We start from the raw sequence: 16,747 nt of genomic DNA on the forward strand, positions 1-16,747 counted from the left end.
GAGGTAATATTTTGATTAAAAAAAAAACAACTTACATTCATTACTGGCATATACATTGGCAGTTAAAGAAAATTAAATCCAATTTAAACGAATGATTTATAGGTATAATTTAGATTGTTTTTTTAAGTTTTGTTTTTAAAAGCTCTAAACGTTCCTTTCGTAGCTAACACCCATCTCTCATATATATATATATATATATATATATATATATATATATATATATATATATATATATATATATATATATATATATCTATATCTCACACACACACACATCTTAATTCAATTTAAACAGAAAGTGGAAGATCAGCTCTCTGTCAAATATAATTTGAGTCATTTGAAAATGTTTGACTTTCTTTGGGAATGTTGCCACAGGAGCAGCTGGAGAACAAAAAAGGCCATTCATCTGAACGCAAATAAAATGAATGAAACTGAACAATAAAGTAAAGCAAGTTGGATGAATACGAGTTTAGTAAACACATTGTCCATACAGTAATCGTACAGTAACACAGCTTCATATAACTGGGGAGAAAGACACAAATACACAATGTTGGGAAGGTTCTCCAGACATGGATTATCCTCAGTCACTTATACTTTCTGTAGGAATCTCCCTTCAGTCTTTGGGATTTTACATGGCAACATTATGCTACACAAACATCAAAAGCGATATAATTTGATTATTGACTGAATATTTATTACCATTTGCTCTGATTAGATCCATTGTAAGAAAGATGTTTTTATTTGAATTATTTTCCAGTTAAATAAAATGCATTGTTTTGTCTAATGGGTTTCACAATTGAATTGCATGTAATGATTTGTAAAACTGCGATTATCTGCCAATTTGTCTATTACAAATTAGCATAAGATGGAGTTAAACTATGTCTGTGAAACTTTCCCTAAGAATATGTTTTTCTTCTCTACATATAAACATCATTTATAAGAACATACGTTACATAAAAATGTACTTTTTTTAAAGTGTGATATACAATAATATACAAAAAAAAGCTTCAACTGGGTCCATGCATAATATGTGGAGCTAGCTTGAGAGAACATACAGTTGTCAAAGTTTGACTCCGATGCACCTTGTGTTTCTGACACAAACTATAGTTTGTCAATCAATCAATATGGTGATAACGACACAGCTTTGGATCAACAGAACATAACCACCAGACCAACAGAAAATGAAAGAAATAAAAAAATTTTTTTTACTGTGACCGCCCCACTCCAGCCTCTCCTTCCATGTGTTACAGACAGAACACAAGGTTTGTAGGTGCCAAACGCAAAACTAAACCAGATATAGTTGGGGGCTTTCCATACACCGGGCACTGGCCACCCAGCGATCATTCATTTTTCCACGAGTTGGCGGATCGTGAGACATGAGTACAGTGAGCGAGGGTCGCTCTTGTCAGTTAATCATGTTGTTGCTCATCTCCTGTTCACACCCACCAACCAACATGCTCTGCTACATAAACTCCGCTTTCATGTGTGAGGTGGAGACATTCCTGCCTTATAAAGTAAGACAAGTGCAATCCCTGTGTTCAGCTACCAACACATCCACATTACAGCAAACTCTAATGTGCCACTGTAAGCGTACTGGTGCATACTGTTTGTTATATAATGTTGTGTAGAAGAACATTATGCCACTGAATGTTTCCATGGCAACTGTCCACAAACCATCTCAATTCTAAGTGGTGATGGTAGCAGTGATTGTGAGAGCCCACTCGCCACGTGAAAAGAACCCATGTCAAGGTTAGCGGTGAGATGAACGAGGAAACCTTCTGCATCCACTTTTATCCCATTTGAACTGCACCTATGGTAGCGCTGTCTAGGAGACACCCAAAATATATGTGGGACTTGTTCACAAGGGCAGTGAGAGCAAGGACTTTTAGATTATTTCTCAAAATAATTTGATGGAAAACAAAGTGCTAAATATATTTTTAACGTCATATTAATGAACCAGCTTGTTGCGTTTCTACCTGTAAATCTACAACCTCTTTTTATTTTTATTTGATCAGTATAGGTTACCACAACTAACATGAAACACTGTCAAGTGCCATCAAGTCCAAAAGGGGTTATAGTAACTAACGGTGTAACAATGGCCTATTGCTGAGAGTCGATGAAAACCTGTGGATGAAACCTTCAACCACAAAGGGCAGAAAAACACTGTTTTTCAGCCTGGTGTTGTTACTCTTTAAAAGTTGTGTGGTTGAATTCAAACAAAGAAAGTAATTGAATGACACATTAAAGCAGCCATATTATGCTCATTTTCAGGTTCATAATTGTATTTTAAGGTTGTACCAGAATAGGTTTACATGGTTTAATTTTCAAAAAAACACCATATTTTTGTTGTACTGCACCGCTCTCTCTCACTGCTGCAGATCCTCTTTTCAGCTGGTCTCTGTTTTAGGTACAGAGTGAGACCTCTTTTCTTCTTCTGTACTATCTTTGATTGCACTCGCACATGCGCAGTAGCTCAGATGTAGATCATGTCAGCTAGCTAGCTCCATAGACAGTAAAAGAAAGGCTGTTTCTACAACTTCAGTCAGTTACAAGGCAGGATTAGCTGGGAGACTTCTAAATGAGGGCGCACATGTAAGTAGTTCTTTTGTAGATTATGGTGAACTTGTGTGTGTTGTAGCAGTGCTTTGCTATTGAGAATGAGGTAGCATGCTAGCGTTAGCATGCTAGCGTTAGCATTAGCGTTAGCGTGCTAACGGTAACGCTACGAGCTAATGGTTCCTGTTAGCCTGCTCGTTTCGGCTTGTGACGTCACAAGACGGGCCGATTTTGAACAGCTCAGCCAGAGACTGAAGGCAGGACACATTCAGAAACTGTATCTCACTCTAAACAGCATGGATGGATTTTTTTCAAAGTTTGTATGTGTGTGGAAGCACCAGAGACACAACATAACACCCCAAATCCCAGAAAAAGTGATTTTTTTCTTAATATGGGCACTTTAAGAAAGAAGTTATTTGGGGTTGTTTGGAGTCTGGGCAGGACCGCTGAATATGTACGGTTTAATATTCTCTTGCTAACTAAGTGTCTATGTAATGACATAATGCGGGTGGTTTGTGAAAGGCCGGTCTCTTCTTATATCTCTCTCTCTCTCTCTCTATATATGTGTGTCTTTCATTCACACACATTCAGTAACAGTGGATGGATGGATAGAAAGAGGTATGATAAAAGAAACAAAAAGTACACCTGTGCTACAGACATCAGACAACAAAACATGCATATCATGCAACATTAAATCAGTTGGCATAAAAGAAATAAAGTCTCTACAACCCAACCCGCCCACCCTGGACCTTATTCTCCATGTCCATCCCTCAGGTCAGGAGCCAGTAACACGTTGCCTCCTGTCCCTCAGATGAGACCATTAATGCCCGTAGTTGCTGCTTTGGCACCAGATGCACACACAGAGAGTTATGCTTCCTTCACAGCATTTAGTCGGTCGGTCAGTCGATGTAATAACGGACGCACATTACTCGCTCAAAAAAATAAAAGAATGCGAAGAGTCCTGGGAGAAGAGAGGAAAGTTGTCCCAGAAAAAAATCTTTCCCTTCCCACAAAGAAAATGCCTATGTTCTCCTGTTTGGCAGCTGCACTTCTTGTCCTTAACTTGTTGCTTAAAAGTTCAAAAAAAATGTTGCTCCTCTCCGAAAAGGCTGAGGAGTGAGTCCACCTGAAGCAGCATTGGTTGTGAGTGAACTCAAATGTCCTGATGCTGTGTCGCTCGTACAGTCCGCTGAGCTGCAGTGAAGTTGCTGAAGTGAAAATAAAGAAACAGACTAGGGTCTGTTTTCCCTGTCCCCATGGTAGGTAGGTGGAGTCTGCTGATGCATTATGGGTAGTGCACTTAGATGCGACCACTTAATGTGTCCAGGAAAATCTCGCAAAACATACCCTTCAGTCAGCTTTTGTATGTAGTGGGTAACTTCACCCTACTCCGCAAAGTTCCCTGTATGGGTTCATCCCTGTCCTGGATCCTGGTTGGACCCTCGCTGATGCATTCTTGTTAATGTAGTTAAATATGGACGGTCAGCTTGCGACAGTGGTAAAGGCAGAGGCTGACTCTTGGGAGGAGCCCTAGAACGGGCTGACGAGGAGAAGATGCTTGAAATCAACCTGAGAAAAGAGAAAAAACAAAAGAGAAGAGACAGAAAATCAGTTAGTGAAAAAAAAAAAAGCAGAAAAGAGAGATTGGAGAAAAGAAGAGAAGACATGAAGGAGAATTGAGGAGGAAAACAGAAAAGAAAAAAAACATAAATCATAATGTAATTAAGCACTGCCTTAAAATCACAAATTTAAATAACAGAGCTGAATGAGCGATTTGCAGGCATACTTAGAGGGTTATAATCTGTGTGTCTGTGTGTGTGTGTGTGTGTGTGTGTGTGTGTGTGTGGCTTATAATCACATGTTGGCTGGCTATCTGAAGGGTTGTCTGAATGTTGTTTATAGCAGCACTTTGAACCATTTAAGTTCCTACTAGGGCAGAGCTCTGCTATGCTCTCCTCACTGGCATAACTCCCATTTGAGGAAACGTTGTGGTACTCTGAAAGAAGTGACATTTAATTAGGACTTTAATTGTCCCCGCAGCAGAGGCTGTTCGCCATCCAGAGGTCTAAAACTATCTGCCAAACAAGCTAAACTCAGAACATAAACTGCTGTGTGGCGATTGGTGAAAACTCAACATACTCATAACACATGTACAACAAGAAAGATGTGAGAGGGAAAATTGAATCTGATGTGAAATGCTTAAGAGAAGATTTTAAGACAAAGAAGAACAAGCATTGCGTCTATGTGTGTCTCACATTAGATTGGCATGGACTTCATCTTGACCATGGAGGTGAGTTCCTGTTTGGTCACATGATCACGCCGCCTCTGCCTCATCCTGGAAATATAAAACAATAAGTAAACAACAATAAAATGCCATGCTTTAAATTTTTTTTAAATCTTACTCAAATACAGAGAGGAAGACCACACAGGCTGTGGCCTGTGGATGTGGGATACGTGTGTGTGTGTGTGTGTGTGTGTGTGTGTGTGTGTGTGTGTGTCTTACCACACGACAAAGATGAGGGAAAGGATGGTGGTGAGGATGACCACGGAGAACAAAACCAGCAGAATCGCCAAACCCAAATTACCTTCATCCTCAGGATGATCTGAATGGGAAGAGAGAGGGAAAAAACAACAGGGGAGGTCAACAAAACAAGCGGGCTGGGAGATCGAGAGAGTTAAAGCAACAGAGAGGAGGGCTGACTCAAAGATGAAGGGCTGGGGAGTAAGATGGAGAGGGAAACAGAGGAACAGATGCACGACAGAAGAGACAGATGTAAAAGTGTGGTGAAAAAAAGAAAATTAAAGTTGATAACCAAAACCAAATATAGTTGAGGAATAAGCTGGACAATAAGACAGTTCACACATCGCTGGGTTGTTGTCTTCTCACCGACAGCAAAACCTGTTTTAATCCAACGCGTTTTTGTGTCTGAGGCAAAATAAAGAGCAAAAATAAAGAGTGCTATGTGTGTGTTCTCAAATATAATTACTCTCTGGTGAGAAGTTAATTTTAAATGTGCCATTTTGGCTTTCACACAAACATGCATTTATCGTACTGAGAGGGGTAAACAACTCTCGTTCACACACACACACACACCCACACAAACAAGACAAAACTGTGTTCAATGCGAACTGTGAAAAAAAGCAACAAAAAAAAAACACAGCAGACACACACATTAACAATAAAATGAGCAAAAACATAACGATTTATGAGCACATCTGTAAATGAGAGTGGGCAGGAGGCGCGCACACACACACACACACACACACACACACACACACACACACACACACACACACACACACATACACACACACACACACACACACACAGAGAGAGAGAAGAAGACATCTGGTTCGCAGCAGACCATCTTAAATTTGACAGCATCAGTCACGGCAACTTTCAGCTCTACTGCCAAAACTGTGTCTATATGTCTCCTTGTATATACTGTATGTGCATGTGTGTGTGTGTGTGTGCATGTTTACGAATGCATTCTAGTTGTATGTATCCTGCATGTGTATATTTTAGATGTCATATTTGCAACTGCAGGCTGCTTTTCCCTGTGCTTTTGCCCATGTAATGTATATGTGAGCTGCTACGCACTTAACTTTTCATCCAGGGCACATACTGTAGAGAACATAATACCCTGCAGGTACAAATTATGGCAGTTATATGCAATTTGGTAATGAAGCCAGACACAAGGTACTTGTACTGCTCTATCTAGAGTATAATAAACAGTAAATATTGCCTTGTTACTGCATTAATGATTGATGCGGCTTCTTGTTGGTGCCAAATAATGGGGTAAAAAATATCCTTGTCCTGCTGTTTGACTAGCTATGATTCACATAGCTCATCAGGCTTAAATCTAGACTGACATGATGGTAAACAAGCAAGGAACAGCCTTGTTTCAAAACCGATCCTACCTTTGATCAACTTGACCGTGATAATAATTCCACCTTAAAATGAGATAATGGATGTTTTGGTTTTTAACATAATGAAACAAGTTTTAGTGGGTGCATTTAATTACAGGCACTGGCATGCGCTAATAGTAGCAGTATAAAAGTATCACGTGTGGTTGAATAGCAGTATTACTTACACTAATAGCAACAGTAGTACAGTATCTGTACTAGCAGGGTGCGATTTTTCCGGTAGACCTTTCTGGTCTATACTGCCCTACAAAGCAAAAAGGCAGTAACTACGCAGAGTGCAGAACTGAGAAAAATGACTTTAAAGTTATCCTGTCATCCAGCTAAGTAGTTGTAGGTAGATTATTGGACATGTGGCTGTTTTTGTTACTTTATATTAGCTTATTACTGTACTGTACTGTACTTATTAGTACATATCAATCCTCATATTTAATTTGATATTTTACCCCTATTTTGCAGTTACTGTATTCTTGCTTTGTATTACTTACCAAAAACGTGGCACCATACCAAGGAAAAAGGCAGTAACTACAGATTCTTCAAAAACTATTTTGCCACAACTTGGGCTCTGGGTGTGTTAGATACACTGAATTGAAATATTTGGAACCATTTGTTTTCCTGAACATGGATATACCAAAACCAACACTAATTTGACCATTTTAGGTCAGTATTTTCCACCCGGAAGCTGTTCTGGTGCTGAAACGGCTGCTTAAAGTCTCACCATGCTAAGCTGTTATCAAGTTATCCTGTCATCCAGCTAAGTAGTTGTAGGTAGATTATTGGACATGTGGCTGTTTTTGTTACTTTATATTAGCTTATTCTTTGTACATATCAATCCTCATATTTAATTTGATATTTTGCAGTTACTGTATTCTTGCTTTGTTTCACTAGGGCTTTTTGCAGTTACTGTACAAACGATATATAACAAAGGATGCCTTGAATGTCATGAAAATGATAACTCATTTCTGACCAAAAATGCAGTTACTGCCTTTTTGTTTTGTAGGGCAGTATATATCCCTGCCTCTGCTGAATTAGAGTGGCACAGTATTGGAAGGGGGATTTAATTCTTGCACGTTTTGTTTTGTTGTGCATGTTAAAAAAAAATACCCCCCCCCCTCTGTTTTTTTACAAATCACACCCTGTGTACTAACAGTAGTAGAAATTGAATAAGTAGCAGCTTTTGGTAATTGTAGTAACTGGAGAGCAGCAGCTCATAACAATAGTAATTACAGTAATTGTACTACAGTAGAGCTACAATAACACATACAGTATTAGGGTTGCTCCTGAATACAATCACATTCCAATTATCATTTGAAATGACTCACCGGGTGGCTTTGCAGTGGAGGTTTCGGGTTTTGTGTTGAAGGGGAAGATATAGTCTGGCAGGAGCAGCTCTGGAGATTCAGACGTGGAGGAGACTGTAGTACACAGAAAACGCGCACACACACACACACACACACACACACACACACACTTTAGGGAGTTATTCTCATGAGGAACAATGAATATGCACACAAAACAAAGTCGGTTGATAAAGACTTAAAAACTACTGCCAATCTACGTTGATAGCACTAGATACAGTACATGCATGAGCCCTGATCTGTTGCAAAATATAGAAATTGATTCCTTGTTGTGTAAGGATGGGAGGACCTCAGTAGTTGCAATTCACTCTACGGAGGAGTCAGTTAGTGAGCTTTATCTCGCCTACAGTAAGTCCAAAATGCATCAACGAGACTCCTAATGGGTACCAAGAAGAGATATATCTCTGCTTTACTGCCCTGTCTTTACTGGCTACCAGTGAAATACAGAACTGACTGACCCAGCTCTTCATTAAGAAGGCATGACTGGTCACCCTCTGTTTTATTACTTCTCTGTGGAACATGCAGGGCTGCAACTAACTCATTTTTGTTTTTAATAATATATTAATCTGAAGATTATTTCCTAAATTAGTTTTTTTGGTCGATAAAAAGAAAATAGTAAAGATAATGTCTATTCCACTTTCACAGAGTCCAGTTGTCTAACCAACAGTCCAAAACCCAAAGATATTCAGTTTACTACAGTACATTATTTAAGACAAGGAACAGCAGCAACTATTTACATTTTAGAAGCTGGAACCAGGATTTGGGGATTTTTTTTTTGCTTAAGAATTGACTGAAACGATGATAGATCAGCAAAACAGTTGGATTTATTTACCAGTAATCCATTATTAGTTTAGTCATTGCAGCTCTATCAATATGCCTATTGTATTGTCATACTTTTATCCAGAATAATGCCTTTATTAAAGAAACACTAGGTAACTTTTCCTGCTTCGGTCCCCCTAACCTACAGGTTAGAAGCGGAATTGTCCATTACATTACATTGTCCAGTTCATTCGAACTACAGATCCGCTACCCGATCTGGCAAACTTGCATAATGTAATGTAATGGACAATTCCACTTCCAACCTGTAGGGGGACTGCAGTGGGAAAAGTTACCTAGTGTTGCTTTAATGTATTTTTTGAGTTTCATAATTATGTTTGTCTATTTATGTGACTGTATTGTGTCATCTCTCTGTCAAGCACTTTTGTCCAAGTTTGTTGCTTTTAGATGCGCTCTAAAAATAAACTGACTTAGACTTAGAAATGAACATTTCATTTTCTTTCTGACCTTCCCAAGGCCTGACGAGAAGCAGGGGACTCCATTCACTCCACTGGCTATCAGAGTTCACCTCGTCGCGGGCTCGAAGCTGAACCTCGTGGGGGTAACCAGCCAGGGCGTCGAATATCATGACTGGACTCTCCTCCGCGTAAACCTGAGTGATTGAGAAAGAGACAGGACAGGGAATTATTTAGGCCTTAGTGTAAACATCTAAGTGAAATTCTTGTGTTTTGTCACATTCTTATTTGTTTTTTAATTTCTTTTGTTGGGACTTAATTTGTAAAAACGACTTGTGCATTACACCGTCATTATACAACAAAGAGCCATCTGGCATTATTATGCTAAATAAAACATCTTATTACAAGTTAATGTACTATCTGCAGTTAACAAGAAGTCACAAAAAATAAAATCTACCAAACAGATTTAATTTATTGATGTAGGGTTTTACAAAAAACATATTTTAAACTTAAGTGCTCATGAGGCATGATTTCTGGTGGCGACAGAGAGGGGTATGGCTTCTTCAACATGAGTAAAAATGAATACTTTTTATATTTTGATATGTTCTTTCTTGTTTTAGGTAGTGTGTTCTGTGATTGGCTTGGGTTTCAGAAATAAGGTTTGTGACCAATCACAGTAAGTAAATAAATGTACATAAGTTTCAATTCCTGGTATAATGTGGGAAACTACAATTGTATTTTCTTTAATGATGCATGGTGAGATGCACAAGTTAAATCCACACTGTGCACCAGACAACATAGAAATGAAACCTTCTGCCTTGCTGACTAACCTCTGACCAGTATATAGAGCCCTGTGGCCTGTATCTGATCTGAAACATAAGGGGGAAAGCATCATGCAGCGGCCAGGAAGAGGGAAAGTTCCAAGAGACGATCAGCCTCTTTGGATACCCTTCTAGCTCATTCACCAACACCGACTCTGGAGGGTCTGGTTTCACTAGAAATAAACAGACAGATAAAAACAACGTGAGATTTAGCCATAGGTATTTCCTCTATGGTTTGCACACTAGAATACATGTCAAAACAAAGATATCAAGTACAAGAGAGCAGAACGTAACAAATCAAACCGAAGCACCTGTGTTCAAGACATAAATGCTCAATTTCTTCACCTGATTTGCTTTTAGTCTTTTTTATTGATGCTGTTGCTTTTATTCTGATGAACGATCTAGCTTTGCAGCGTTGGGGAATGTAAAGAAAATCCAACTAAGATTGGAAACTGCCATTACCATTTTCTCTGCATATACTGTATGACCTTGCTATTACTAGAACTATCCATCCATCCATCATTCTCTGAATCTTATCCCACAGACTCTCATCTGTATGACTCTGAAGCATTTTCACACAACTGTGACAAATGGTATGTAGTGAGTGGTGAGCGTCATCCATTAGGCACGCTCGAGAGCGACAACAACGCCAAGTACACAGAGTAGCAGCAAAACAAGATAATTGAGGTCATTATATGGGGACCAAAAGGACACGGTGACAACAGCTGTCAGGAAACATTATGGGCCGCATTGGAAATCCTGCCATTTGCTGTTGTGTTTATCTATTGATTTTAGGAAAAGGAATGAGAGTAGATAATCAAGGTGCTATGGAAGCATGAAGCGTGTATCCCTGAAGTTGCAACAGTTGAAAAAGCTTCTTTTTAAAAAAAAAAAAAAATGGGTGGGTTATGTCACAATTGGTAAAAAATAAAAGAAGGGACAGGTCCAGCAATATTGCAAGCCAATCACAATAAAAGTTTTTGAATAGTAGAATAGGGCTAGTGTTTCAGTAGGGCTGGGTGTCGAGCACTGGAAACAAGAAAAACATGGTAAAACTCAATCAATTTTCAGAGAAAGGTGCTTCCTAGACATGTGTCACTAACATGACAAAAACTATTTTAATCACTCCATTCCTGTGTGTGTGTGTGTGTGTGTGTGTTTTATGTGAGCTTACATAGGTCATGTAACCTAAACCGGACAGATGTTGTCTCAGAGCCGAGGGCGTTGGTCTCTGAGATTCTCAGGATATGGATGGTCTGCCAGAAGGCAGGATGATCTACGTCACAGTGCTTGCGGGCGACATCCACAACGCATGGCCTCCACTCCTGACCAGTCCCCCTTAAAAACAAAAACAAAACGTGTTGCATTCTGTTGGGTAAAAGGCAACCTAAGTGTGTGCCGGAAACTGTAGATACCTTCTAACTAAAAAGTCACCACAGCTGAAAGCTGAAGCCAACGCTTCAGTTTCTTTAACACTTTAAAAGAAACTGCTATAATGTGTCATGGTTGAAAGTTTCCACTGAGTGCCGTATGGCAGAGTGAAGAGAGGTGAAGCAAAGAGAAGGATAGACAGGGTTCACATTGGGATACAACTCACACTACATGCACTTCATTCAAAATGTAACTCTGTGGCACTATATTTAGATTCTTCATAGCCCATTCTGAATGGGACCTTGGGCGTTGCTGTTGACATGCATTAACTCACTGTTACCTGAAGGAGGCGTTGTACTTGGCTGGCAGGAAGGTCTTTACTGAATCCACCCAGGAGCAGCGAACATGCGTGTGATTGGGCACTTTACAGGAAATACTCAGCAGCCCAGGGGGGTCTAGGAAACGGGAGTCAGAAGACAGTTTATTTTCAGAACAGAGAGGGAGTTTGTTTTTTTCCAAGGATCCTGTTAGATGTTATATTTGAAATGTTTCTCTGTTTTGTCCTCAGGGCTAAAGTGAACAGCTCTGTGCTATGGTGTCCCTATCATGAACCAAAATATTTCAGGAGAGGTTTGGCCAGGACCATGGAAAACTCCCTGTCCGTCAAACGGAAGCCTACATAGGAAGCCGTTTCCTTTTTGAGACAGTTACAGGAAGCGGAGGGCTTTGTCTATGTGACGGCCGATAAGACCCGTTTCCTGAGGACCAGTAGCGCTGTTCTGATCATCACTGTTGTAATAAGATGTCTTGTTGTAGCCAGAGAGCAGCATGAATCAAATGTTTACAATATAATCTCATTCATTAAAAAAGGGGGAGAGAGAGAGAGAAAGAAATTGTCAGATGACAGAGAAACATAGAGGGAAATATGTTGAGGCAAACTCAAGAGAGAGATGGGAATGTGCGAGTAGGAGAAACTTATTTTATGCTTTTATGCTGAATTATCCAAAGACTGAAATTAACTGTGAGAGACTGGGATGCTGTGTAAAACACAAGGGACGTAGCCATGTTCCTGCTGCAAAGAGTCTTTGTCTTTAAAGGTGCAGTCCCATGGCGAGAGACTAAAAGTAGAGCAGAGCTGTTAAACTCCTAAATTAGGCGCTATAAGCCTGGACAAGTCACAACAACACTTACGGCCCAGTCTGAGTTTGACAGAGTGGAGGAGGAGCCCCCGGTTGTCATAGCAGCTGTAGTTGCCCTGCGCTGAGTGGTCGACGTGCAGCAGCACCAAGGTTCCATCTGATGTCACTTTGTGCCATGGCAACACTGAGCTGTGGTTGAGATGCCACGCAACAGGTATCCTGGTCGGGAACAAATCAGAGTTTAGTTATGCTTGTGAGGACCTTCATCACTAACCTGTGAGCATAACACTCAACCCACGACTAAAAATCTTTCATGGAATTATCATAGTCATCAAATACCTACGTCTGCATGTTACAACTAGGCCTGTCGCGATAGTCAATAAATCAATTAATCGCACGATAAAACTCTCTCTCTCTCTCTCTCCCAAAGAGACTGGAGGACCACTCTCGGTTCCTTAGCGTAACGAGGAGTCGCATGGTCTTTGTGTGGAGGCGGGACTCCTGGCGGAGAGAGAGAGAGAGCACTTTGCCGTTAAGGCGCCGTCAAAAAAAGAAGACGTATATGAGCGATATCCGCCTTGTTACTCGGCGTCCGGTTTTCTCCCTTTCATTCCAAACCACGCAGTTGACAACCTGCAGGTGGAGGCGGTGGAGACAGGCACGGACATAAATGCCGCTGTGGACTTGTCAGTCTTGCAAGCGGTTTCAGGAAAGTGGCTGCATGTGTCCGACAATGCACAGAACATTAACCGGTACAAGCCTACAGCTGTCAGTGTGTCAGAGGCTCCCGGACGGTGAACTGAGACTCTGTTACCTGCTTGTCAAAAATCGCCACTTACTAGCTAATAAATTAGCCTAAGGTAAACGCTAGCTATCAGTAAACAGAAGTGACGTGGTGGCTGGCGTCTGTTTGTGTGTGTGCGTGCGTGCGTGCGTGTGTGTCGCCCCCCCCCGCGAAGCTCCGACCTGCAGAGGAGCAGAAGAAAGTATAGCTGCACCTTCGCCAAAATGAAGACTGAAAAACAGAACTATTTTGGTACAAACATTTACTCGCCATGTGGCAGATAGTCACATAGAAATAGGTAGATATAATGTATTATTTAAATTTAATATTTAGTGTTTAATAAATAATTGTTAAATGCAGTACAGAGTATGTAGTCTATCACAAACACTCGACTAATGCTGCAAACATTTGACAGCCAGTACGAATTGCCTGGGAGAACATACGTGTCACAAACGGCAATTCCACAACTGTACAACAGCGTGAAAGACGACATACTAAAGGAGATCAAAGACATATTGTGGATATTTAAAATGTCTTCCAGTTCCAGTGTTAAATATTCTTCAGAAATAAAAGTTTATTGATCTTTGAAAAGGTGTACCTGCATTATTATGTCATTATCATTATATTAGATGAAAATGGTCTCAGAACGACAATATTATCGTTTATCGCAATAATTTCTGGGACAATTTATCGTCCAGCAAAATTTGTTATCGTGACAGGCCTAGTTACAACTTTCTTTTAAAGATCAAGAACAAGATTAACTTTATTGTCCCACAAGGTGGGAAATTTGTCTTGGGCACTTAAAGGACAATTTCGGCGTAAAATGAACCTAGGGGTTAATAACATATGCGTACCGAGTCGAACGTTCTCTGGGACATGTTTTCATGCTAATCGAATGTGTCTCTAGCTTTTAACAAGCTATTTGCTAAGATGGCGGCCGAATGTAAACACAAACGCTACTGTCTTTATAATCTATCTTTTTAATAAACTGTCTGTACACTTACAAAATTCTCAATGCTTCGGTTTGCATGTAGGGACATTATGCTACCGTTTAAGTGTGGTGCTATTTTGAGCCTTGTTAGTGGTAGAAAATACTGATTTACCCTCTGCCCCGAAAGCTAGCGTTAGCAGCTAACCACCGGTTTTGCGGTAGCTTGTTAAAAGCTAGAGACGCATTCGATAAGCATGAAAACATGTCCCAGAGAACGTTTGACTCGGTTCACATATGTTATTAACCCCTAGGTTCATTTTACGCCGGAAGTGTCCTTTAAGCCATGCTGCAGCCATACGAAACAACATATACAACATTATACAAATACAATATAACAAACAATAATATGACCATAATGGTGTGTAAAACACAACATGGTGTCACACAGTGCATATAGTTAAACATTACTAAAAAACAAAAAAATAAACAAATTCTGTGCAGTGACAACAAGCGCAACAATAACAGTGCAATGATGCAATGAAATGATACATTGATTACATGATTACATTTGGTATTATTCTGTAGGTTTTCCTCACTGTCAACAAATCCCAAGAGACTACAACCAACCTTTAATAATAATACGTTTTGGACAACAATAAAACGTCTATAGGAATAAGATATGTCAAGCTTTGGCTACACCGGCAATACCTGTTAGCAGGATCAATTAGCTGTCAGGTTTTTCTTTTTCATGGGATTTGACAATACACTTCAGTTTTATGTATAACATCTTCTGTGTATTTTTTACTTTTCTGTTTACTGACTTTTCTTTGAAAAGATGGCACACATTGGCTCTCTCTCAGATCAGATAATTTAGCCTTTTTGCACCTGCTTTAGCAATGCAGGCACTGTTCAACCCTTTGTATCACGATAAGTTATCTTCGGTTGCCTTGAAAACAAAAATGTTGACGATGAGATCACCATTAAAACAGAAGGGTTACTATGCTATTTTTGTCTGTTACCTTTCAGTCAAAGCTAAACAAATATGCATTATTGCGTATATGAATATAGTTAGATGGCTGATTAATGCATTCCAGTCTATGGTTATACAAATGGATGTCACCGCAACTTTTCTGATGAATTGGTTCCTGTACGACTCTTGAATAAATGTAGCCGCTATACTATAGCCGTTTTGGATTATTGAAAAAAAGAAAAACGTTCCAACTCCCATTTGACTGAGCTGAAAATATCTCTTTGTCATTAGAAGACAAAGAAACACAACTTCAAGGCACACAGGAAATAGTCTTTTTTCTTACCTGATTTGTGACTTCCCGCATGCCAGGGTCACATTTGACTCCAAGCGTCCATACTGCACACCTGACACTGCAAACACAGACATCACATAAACTATTAAAAGCACACTGTTGTCGCTCTCAGAGCACGTGCACAATCTGACATACCGTGTGTCTCCATTGTCTGTATCAATGTGATTTAAGTGCCACCATTTACAGTAATAGAGTCAACAGTATCACAATAACATGACCATACAAGGTTTGGGCCCCTGCAGACACTAGGCGGAGGAGACTTCGGCACACAGTACAAAGCTGCTCTTGTGTTTAATTTTTCTGGAAGTTTATCACAATTAAAACAATATTACTCTGTAGCAGCAAATCCACTTTAAGATATCTTCAATAATAGACAGAGAAGAAGCAGTTAAGCATTTGAAGAAGATATTAAGAACAAGATACAGATATAGACTTTAACTCTGAAAATCCATTTAGAAAACATTTTTTGATATTAACATTCAAAACAGCCTGCGTTTGTAATGGGAAAAGTTACTAGTGCTGAGTAACAACACCGATTTCTGTTGATTTGGACAACTGCTTATTGTCTTAAGATTCAACATCGCCCTGTGCTCCCAGCCCTAACTTCACAAACCTGAACCTTTGGACAGAGGTGGCTATTGTTGGACACAGGATGCAAGTTTCTTTCTTTTTACTTATTCCTGCCCAAAATCACCTGTAGTGGCATCTAGCCATGCAAATAGCTTTTTTTTTTTTTTTTTTTAATCTGTTGCGGTTTTGAGATATCCATCTCTGAGATTTCTGTCTCCACCCTTGTACAATGGGGTGCTCAAATCATTACAAAATTTGAAAAACTCAACAGAAACAATGTCATCATTGTTCACCATACCTACAGAAACCTCGATGTTCACAATTTTTATTGGAACTATTGTAGCAGCACAAACAAAGAATAGAACTGGGATGGCAGCACACATTTCAGACATGGTCTCTCCAAACCTGGGCATATACAACCAAAGTTATATGTTGTGCATGGTAAACTGACCATTTAATGTGCCAGCAGATGTGATGTAGCCAAGTAGTCTCAGAGATCTTTCAGTAACATAACGCCACAGTTACCCAGTTTTATAAGTATCCATTAAGGGGAGACACTACAGGCAAAAACATAATTTTTCAATTTGGAGTTTTTAGGCTAGTTTGCTTTCATAACACCATGTCTTCTGTCAGACCATTGGGGAAAAAAAACTAACCCCAAAATTTCAGAAAACTTTTAATACAAAAATAATTGTCTTACAGCTTTAGTGCGTAACTTTTTGATATTAATGAACATCGG

At 39.6% G+C, this 16,747-nt stretch overlaps 1 protein-coding gene and 1 long non-coding RNA gene across 3 annotated transcripts in view; one reads left to right on the plus strand and one right to left on the minus strand.

Moving 5' to 3' along the window:
• The window catches only part of LOC116045153, an 810,130-nt gene that overhangs the window by 460,066 nt on the left and 333,317 nt on the right, over positions 1–16,747 (plus strand). The gene's annotated exons all lie outside the window — the stretch shown is intronic.
• il11ra (interleukin 11 receptor, alpha) overlaps positions 3,990–16,747 on the minus strand; it is a 55,717-nt gene continuing 42,959 nt past the window's right edge. The window contains exons 3-12 of one of the 2 annotated variants that reach the window (XM_035991241.1): positions 15,430–15,496; positions 12,454–12,620; positions 11,603–11,717; positions 11,066–11,229; positions 9,901–10,064; positions 9,123–9,267; positions 7,806–7,895; positions 5,060–5,168; positions 4,812–4,891; positions 3,990–4,125 (exon numbers count right to left, since the gene is read on the minus strand). In XM_035991241.1, the coding sequence (XP_035847134.1) occupies positions 4,813–4,891; positions 5,060–5,168; positions 7,806–7,895; positions 9,123–9,267; positions 9,901–10,064; positions 11,066–11,229; positions 11,603–11,717; positions 12,454–12,620; positions 15,430–15,496 (1,100 nt within the window). In that variant the 3' untranslated portion in view covers positions 3,990–4,125; position 4,812. Of the gene's footprint in view, positions 4,126–4,811; positions 4,892–5,059; positions 5,169–7,802; positions 7,896–9,122; positions 9,268–9,900; positions 10,065–11,065; positions 11,230–11,602; positions 11,718–12,453; positions 12,621–15,429; positions 15,497–16,747 lie in introns of both variants that reach the window. The other variant, XM_031292665.2, reaches the window with a different exon arrangement.

Source organism: Sander lucioperca, chromosome 14 (genome assembly GCF_008315115.2).
Source record: "Sander lucioperca isolate FBNREF2018 chromosome 14, SLUC_FBN_1.2, whole genome shotgun sequence".
NCBI classification, from domain to species: Eukaryota; Metazoa; Chordata; class Actinopteri; order Perciformes; family Percidae; genus Sander; species Sander lucioperca.